The sequence below is a fragment of the Cyclopterus lumpus genome, chromosome 9 (assembly GCF_009769545.1).
Source record: "Cyclopterus lumpus isolate fCycLum1 chromosome 9, fCycLum1.pri, whole genome shotgun sequence".
NCBI classification, from domain to species: Eukaryota; Metazoa; Chordata; class Actinopteri; order Perciformes; family Cyclopteridae; genus Cyclopterus; species Cyclopterus lumpus.
Genome location: NC_046974.1, coordinates 7,666,647 through 7,675,088, shown reverse-complemented (window position 1 = coordinate 7,675,088; position 8,442 = coordinate 7,666,647). Strand labels below are relative to the sequence as shown.

The following is an 8,442-nucleotide window of genomic DNA, read 5'->3' as shown; positions in this document are numbered from 1 at the left end:
CAGCCTGCCTTCAAGTAAAGTCTTATCTTATCAAACAGAGGGTGCCTTTGTTAGTCCAGTGGCTGACGCCCCCTGCTGTTTGCTTGGCAGATCTCTCTGTCTCTCTCTCTGTGTGTGTGTGTGTGTGTGTGTGTGTGTGTGTGTGTAGATTTAAATTGATAACATATTTTGGATATTGTGTCTTGAGGTTTAACCATACAGTTTTAATACAATTAAGCCTGACATACTAAGATAGTATATATATATATATATATATATATATATATATATATATATATATATAAACACATACACACACACTGCACACATTCCCAATTATGTTATAAAGAAGGTTACATATAATTTGCCATATGCAAGCACTACTGTTTGGTTAGGAACTACAGTAGGGCGTCTAGTCCGCCTGAGCACTTACAGTGCAACTCCTCAGAAACACAGTATACAATCTCATTCACATCTTGTAAACTATATACATCCCTTCATTCAGTTTTCACGCAACCCAATCAGCTTCAAATGCTGTCAGGATTTGTCAGCTGTTCAGTTGTTTTTGCTTTCTTTGACCCCTCTGTGCCGTGCTCCTTCTTCCTCTTCTGCCCTTCCTCTTGTCTGAATTGGTGCCTGTTGAAAAGAAGTCACATTTGCTTGCAAAGACCAATGACATATATATATATATATATATACACCAAGCTGGAAATTAAACATTATGTCCGCTATCAAATGAGTCATTTTATCTGTCCACAAACACAGGATATCAAACCTTAACTTAAGACCTGTGTGTGTAATGGGATGGAGTGAGAGGAGTTTTGCTTTTTAATTTATTGCATATCAGTTGCAGGTGTACTGAAGAGTGTTGAGTTCTCACCTGGACTGCCAGCGTCGGCCACTGTTCCACACTCTACCAAAGGAGGGAAGCCAGTTGGCGTCTGTATGCGAGCTGTGATCAAAGTTGGCACCCACTCGGTTCGGTGGAAGTTTCTTCAGCTTCTCTTTCTCCTCTGCCAAAGTATATAAGGTCATTTGAATTACCCTCCAATATTTTATTGATTTATGGACATATAATCTTTACATCATCAAGACAGACCAAGAATAAGATCAATATGTTGATCCTGCTTAAGTGGCATGATCATTTCTTATAACCAATATAAATAACACACTTAATATATAAATAACACACTTAAAGATATGTGTGTGTGCGATTCCTACTCTGTTTGAGGAACTCTTGGACCGATGGACCGATCTCCGGAGGTGCTGCAGCTGCGGAGGTTCCCCCCCGAGGATCTTCCTGAAGCCAAGGAGGTACAGCACCTACGGCACACAGAGGCTTTATGCTTATTCTTCATCAATCACAAGCAACAGGTGAACTGAGCTCATAACTATGACACAAACTGAAATATTTTCATGAACAGAACAAATACATCCACCAAACCCATCAACACCAGACAATAAACTGATCTGGAAAACAGATGGAATTAACTTTTAGAGCTAAATTAAATGCTGTAAAGATTATTCCGATATGGCAAACTCACACCTCACTTCACCTGAATCCATCATTATCACATACATCACACAGCAAAAGGCCATGTATTTAAACTACTGTCTGGTAACAACATTGCTAATTGGATTGTCAAATTCTATATCAATGTGAAATAAAAAATAAAGAGTTGAAATAACTTCCACATGTATTGTTGTCATTTCTGCAGATACTTCACCATTAAATAAATTCATGCATCACTGTACCTGTGTGTACATTTCCCCTGTTTGAGTGCTGTAACAGAGAAACCAAGTGATCAACTGAGGTGGTTGCATTTTTGTGAAAAAAAAAGAAGAAGAACAAATCCTTTAATAAACTATAACACTTAATGAGAGCTGTCCATCTACCTGGTAGCCGATGAAAGTCAGGCCGTGTCCTGTTGCAGCCCTTGGTGCTTCGACCATTGACTCGACAAAGCTGCTGCCCGCCTGATGGTCAGATCCCCGAGGCGTAAAAGAAGAGCTGGTCCCCGGACAACAAAAGTTATTTCAAGTGCCATCGATGATGATGATACAATGCAACAAGGACAAAATGTTGGCGGTGGACGCCGTGTTACCTGACAGCCTCCTCAGCAGACATGTCTGTGCCGTTGGATCCATTGAACAATTCTGGCTCTGCGTCACGCTGATATTGTTTCAGGAAAAGCCAACAGTGGTTCATAGAGGAAGTCTGAGCACTAATCATGCTTCATCTCAGCTTTCAACATCACAATCCTCGCACAATACTTTGGCCACAATGTTAACTCAAACTAGGAACTAAAAAGCATTTTATAATTTTTACTATAACCTGATGAGGAAAGTTTAATTCTCTCTAAACCACCAAATGCAAGATTTCACCAGCCACAATGTTACGAGTTAAACAGGATCTCCAGAGGATCATTGGTTAACTAGATTGGCAGTTACAATCATTTTGCTATTTCCTATATTAGAAGTTACTGAAAATCATGTCGACATGACAACAGTCAAGGCCACAGTGATGGATACTGCCACTGCATCCTTGGAAAACAAACCTCTAAAAGAGACTGCAAGACCTCTTGACGATGCTTTTCTTGTGCCCGGATGTCATCAGCTTGCTGCAGCCATGAAAAAAACAAAAACAAGACAAACAACTTATTACTATGAGCAGATTTCAAGTCGGTTTCAACACTCATGAATAACATTTGGACACTTTTCTAGCCATAGCATGGCTGTAGACTCAGTCGTGTTAAGTTAATACATATTCTTCTTCTTTTTAAGAGTGATTTTGCATTACCTGTTTTATGAATTCATCCTCCTTCTCCACAAATGATTCCAATGCTTTCTCCACCTCAGCTTTAAACCTAAATAAAAACAAACACTTAAACCTTGCAAAGAATCTTGTATTTTCCAAACAAACTTCATTAAAATAGATTTGTGGCACACCAAACCAACCTCTCAGTTTCCTCCTCTGTGATGATGACCTTGTCTCTAAACTTGGGGTCCGCCTTATTCTCCCACCAGAACTTGTGAGCATTCTTCCTGTGTTCTGGGCTAAAAACGACAACAAAATACAGTTCACCACAAACACTCATACGGACTTGTCCGTAGTATTTATTTTAGTAGTAGTAACTCAAACAGGTTTTTTTTACAAATATTGCAGCCAATATACATGAGCAAGTGTCCTGCTGAGCTTTCCCACTTCTATGGTGCAGTCACGATGACAAACGCCACTTCTATAATGCTTCTGTTCACTGGGGATACTAAATGTTAAACCCCGGGGTGCTCTGTGGCACACGTCCTGTTGTGGTACTGAGTGAAAGTGAAGCAAGGATCAATGGAATGGAAAATAATAAACTAAGTCAAAGTCAATAAATGAAACCTACGTGGCCATGTGCTCCAACAAGCCTCCATACAGGACAGTCATGTTCTCGTCGGTAACGTTTCTTTCAACGTCACGCCCACAGCAGTAGCACCAGAACGTCTTCTTGTGCTGGGTGCAATCGAACTTTTCTACTTGGGGTTTCTTCAGTGTCCGGCGAGCTTCTTTCACCTTGAAAACAACGGATACGACATACACAAGTTACATTCTTAATTACAACTGATGTTGTTCGCCAACACAAGCTACTAATCATAAAAAATAAAAATAAAAACTAGAAAACGGTGTCGGTCTAAATGTGACACACTGATCTTTTGGATCGTGACGCTAACACCTTAGCTTCAGGGCTAACATTAGCTAGTGAGTTATAAATAAATAAATGGGATCAAGGATACTCAAATTGTTACAGCGTTATATCCTTAGGAATCACTTCACAACAACATCACTACTCACCTTTTCTAAGAATTTAAGGAGAACCACTCTGAGTCTGCTCTGGTGGTTTTTCCCGAATATGTGTCCCTTCCCAGTGAATGTTGTTTGCCTGCATATAGAACAATAATATGCACCCATTTAGACTGTAAAAACCCTCAAATATGCTTGAGTTGAATAGACGCTTCTTTCATAATCCGTCTGCTACGGCAAAACAAAAACACAAGACAACAATCTCTTGTAATATGCTACAAGAAGCAGTGCCGTCTCGATATGTTTCCCCCGGAAGCCGGAACCAGACAGGATGTGGTCCTGTTGTTAAACTCTTCCGACTCTCATGCTAATGAATACATTTGAGAAAGTGTGGATCAATGTTTTTGGTAGGTTTAAAAAAAAAAAAGTTTATATATTTACATATTCACAACAAAACAACCTCGTTTAAAAAAAAAAAATTTAAATTAATTTTGTATATAAAAATGAAAAATAAAAATAAAAAAATAAAAAAATTGACTGATCATATAAGAATACGTACAGGTGAGAAACACTATTCTTGCTACACATGTGGGAAAAGATTCAGGTGGACAATTAAAGGCTCACAAAAGAGTCCATACAACACCTGTGGGAAAATAATTTATAACGATTTTGGATTTCTTATTCATCTTTATTATTGTATATAAAGCATTTTCCATAAAGAAGAGGTCACAATATTTAATTTTTTGTTAAATTAAGTAGTTTTTTCCTGTTGGTATAGTATATATCCTATTGCTGTTAGCAACAGTATACATTTGTGTGATTGGTTCAGTTTAATATGAGGTGACTTTCTTTGAAAATCTAAAAATGAATACATATAAATGTCATCATATAAGTTTATATGATAATATTAGTCTGTTTTGTATATTGAAAGGTGCACGTCGGTCACACTCTGCATGCTTTATGTGAGGAGGCTCAGGCTGAGGCATTAAGATATGACCACCTTTTAGATATTTCTGACTTCCATATATTCTGTATGATGTGGGATATACAGTATAAAGCTGTGTGAATTTCTTGTTACTTTAAGTTGTTGGTATGGCTGTGTCTATTCTGTACCAATATCTTCTCTGGCAATATTTGTGTTATAATAAATGTATACACTCAAGTAATAATACCTGGGGCTCATTACATTTTTCCTATATAAGTTACATCATCAACAATGTGATCAAGTCTTGTAAATTAGTCTGTTTTCCGCATTTTACTGTCTTACTATTGTTAACAACAAGAAAAATATAAAATATTCCAAATCTTTGAGTTCATAGTTTCCACACATGTTGGACCTGTTAAATGACTATTATTTTTACTGCTTTCATACAGGAAATAATCATATTATATAATACAGAACGGTTTCCCTTTCACTATTAAACTGCAACAAATAGGCCTTGTTCAAAACTGAGACTCCATTACAAGTATTTCACTTATTGCACAGTATTTGAATACAATATACACTTTTATGTTTTAATAGGACATGCAATTCAATGACAGATGTCAACACAAATTATACTGAAACAACTCGTTTCAGCCATGACTAGTGTTGAAAACGTTTTCTGTAAAAAGGTCAACAATTACAAGCGGAACAAATCTTCACACATTCCGCTGCCGGAACTTGGTGGCGTGACACTCAGCGGAAGTAAACAACAGAGGCTGCGCCGTCGTTGCGCAGCTAATTATACAATTTGCAATTCAGTAACAATGTCGTCACTTCAGTATGTGAGAGAGTTTGTCAACGAGCGGCTGACTGCTGCAGCTGAAGAAATATTCGGAGTTTTTGTCAAAACTATCGTCGAGTACCAGGAAGAGATCGACCGTCAGCGCAGACTGCTGGACATCGTTTGGAAACCTGCAATTAAGTTACACAGGATAGGTGTGCTAAACTGAAATGGTCCTTGGGAAAAAACTATTAATTTGACTCGTATATGAGCTTGTTGGTTGAAAAATAAACGTATTGTATTTATTTGTTCAGAAGTACATTTTCTATCATCACAGTAGTGTCCTGTTTCCTTTGTCATCTGTCCCTCCAGAGCTCCCAGAGCAACATGTCTGTAAGGAGGAGGAGGAGGTTCTCTGTGAGCAGCAGCTCTGTATTGAGGAGAGGCGCTCCAGTCTGGACCAAGAGGACTCAGAGCCTCCACAGATTAAAGAGGAGCAGGAGGAACTCTGCACCAGTCATGAGGGAGAGCAGCTTGAGCTGAAGCAGGAGACTGAGACCTTCATGTTGACTCCTACTTGTGAGGAAACAGACCACAGTGAAGATGAGACTCTGAACTTGTGTACTGATGAAACTCAGATGGTGGTACAGGAAACACCTCTAGGCTACATTTCAGTTGAGAGTGCTGCAGTACCAGAACCAAACAAGGATCATGAAGATGAAAGCCAAGATCAGAAAGGAGGCAAACATGGAGACTCTGAATCAACAGACAATGCAGAGCCTAAACTAAAGACAGTACATCACAAAAGTAGCAATGAAAACAACCCCACTATGTCAACAATTCACTCTGATACAAGCACAGGCCAAGAGTTTTTGCAATGTGACACATGTGGAAAACATTTTAAGTATAGGTCAACACTGGAGAGACACCTGAGAATCCATACAGGTGAGAAGCCATATTTATGTAACACTTGTGGGAAAAGATTTAGTAGGTCATCAACATTGAACACTCACATGAGAACACACACAGGTGAGAGACCGTATTCTTGCATCACCTGTGGGAAGATATACAGTCAGATGTCGACATTGAACGCTCATATAAAAATACACTCTGGTGAGAAACCTTATTCTTGCATCACCTGTGGGAAAGCATTCAGTCGGACATCACGGTTGAGTTCTCATTTACGAATCCATACAGGTGAGAAACCGTATTCTTGCAAAATCTGTGGGAAAAAATTCAATCAGAAATCAATATTGAACACTCATATAAGAATACATACAGGTGAGAAACCCTATTCTTGCAACACCTGTGGGAAAAGATTCAGTTGGACAAAACTATTGAAGGCTCATTCAAGAGTCCACACAGGTGAGAAACCCTATTCTTGCAAAACATGCGGGAAAAGATTTAGTTGGACGTCACAATTGAAGGCTCACAAAAGAGTCCATGCCGAGAAGTCATAACAGCAACGTCTGTGGGAGAAATATTTTGGGAATTTTGGAATTTGAAAGGCATAAAAGAAAGTGGTCCATTTAACAAGCGAAGAGCCACATCAATGTAGTACATGTGGGAAATAAATATCATACGTGATAAAACAATCAGCCTACTATCACCTGAAGAATATATCAAGGGTTAGAGGACTTATGTCTCAACAGGATTTTGAGAAACGTGTCCATGCATTTATCTTCAGTAGACTCGACTACTGTACCGGTGTGTTCACAGGTCTCTGTAAAAAGTCAATCAGAAACTGCAGCTCGAGTCCTCACTAAGACCAGGAAAGTGGATCACATCACTCCAGTTCTGAGGTCTTTGCACTGGCTTCCTGTCCAACAAAGAATTTACTTTAAAATCCTGCTGCTGGTTTATCAAGCACTGAATGGTTTAGGGCTTACATACATTTGTGATCTGCTGCTACCTTATGCTACCGTATGGAACAAGGTCCATGAAAGCTGCAGGTCTGCTGAGAGCCTCCGCTCCTTTAAATCCAGAATGAAGACTTTTCTGTTTACTGTTGCCTTTAATTGAACCCAATTCAAGGATATCAATCTCACTACAACACTTTGATTTTTTAATGTTTTTAAATCTTGTTTTCTTTTGGATTTTTTTTTTTTAATGGTTATGTGAAGGACTTTGAATTGCCTTGTTGTTGAAATGTGCTATACAAATACACTTGCATTGCCTAAACAGGACACAACATCGACCCCTCTGGAGTGTTCTCTTACTAAAATGAATACATCTTTATAATTGTACGTGAAGCATCTGTTAAATTAAGTAGTTTTTTTCCCCTGCGTGGTATATAACTCATATTGCTGTTGGCAACAGTATACCATTTTGTGATTGGTCCAGTTTGATATGAGGTGACTTTAGTGGAAAATCTAAAAATGAATACATATGCATGTCGTCATATAAGTTCATATGATAATATTAGTCTGTTTTGTATATTGAAAGGTGTACGTCGGTCACACTCTGCATATTTTATGTGAGGAGGCTCTGGCTGTCGAGGCATTACGATAATATGACCACCTTTTAGATATTTCTGACTCCCAAAAATATGTTTTGCTCCATCCCAGACAGTGTGATTATATTCTGTATGATGTGAGATATACAGTATAAAGCTGTATGAATTTATTGTTACTTTACGTTTCTGGTATGGCTGTGTCTATCTATGCATGCTGTACCAATATCTTCTCTGGCAATATTTGTGTTGAAATAAATGTATATACTCAAGTAAGAATACCTGAGGCTCATTGAGTTATTCCTATATACGTCTCACTCATGAAGCTGAGAGCCAAGAGCAGAAAGGAGGCAAACATGGAAGCTGTTGTAAAAGTCCCTCCCTGGATTGTATTGGAGTCACCTTTTAATAAACTTATTTTAACCGCCATTTACACCTTGAAGCATTGCATTGCTATCATATTTTCTACTGATGGCCATTACACTGTGACACACTCTGTATGAATGCCTTACCCAACTTTT

The 8,442-nt window shown here is 38.5% G+C and overlaps 2 protein-coding genes across 2 annotated transcripts; one reads left to right on the top strand and one right to left on the bottom strand.

Annotated features, from left to right (window-relative positions):
• Positions 1-293: 293 nt before the first annotated feature.
• On the bottom strand, positions 294-4,080 carry ccdc84 (coiled-coil domain containing 84). Its single transcript, XM_034542500.1, has 11 exons — positions 3,815-4,080; positions 3,369-3,535; positions 2,938-3,036; positions 2,780-2,846; positions 2,538-2,600; positions 2,085-2,152; positions 1,876-1,990; positions 1,735-1,762; positions 1,201-1,302; positions 860-992; positions 294-615 (listed from the first exon to the last, which is right to left on the bottom strand). The coding sequence occupies exons 1-11, from the start codon at positions 3,929-3,931 to the stop codon at positions 507-509; spliced, it is 1,068 nt and encodes a 355-aa protein (XP_034398391.1). The 5' UTR covers positions 3,932-4,080; the 3' UTR covers positions 294-506.
• A 1,360-nt stretch (positions 4,081-5,440) lies between these two features.
• On the top strand, positions 5,441-8,195 carry LOC117735772 (zinc finger protein 625-like). Its single transcript, XM_034540565.1, has 2 exons — positions 5,441-5,684; positions 5,842-8,195. Exons 1-2 carry the CDS (start codon positions 5,513-5,515, stop codon positions 6,927-6,929), a joined length of 1,260 nt encoding a protein of 419 aa, XP_034396456.1. The 5' UTR covers positions 5,441-5,512; the 3' UTR covers positions 6,930-8,195.
• Positions 8,196-8,442: the final 247 nt, after the last annotated feature.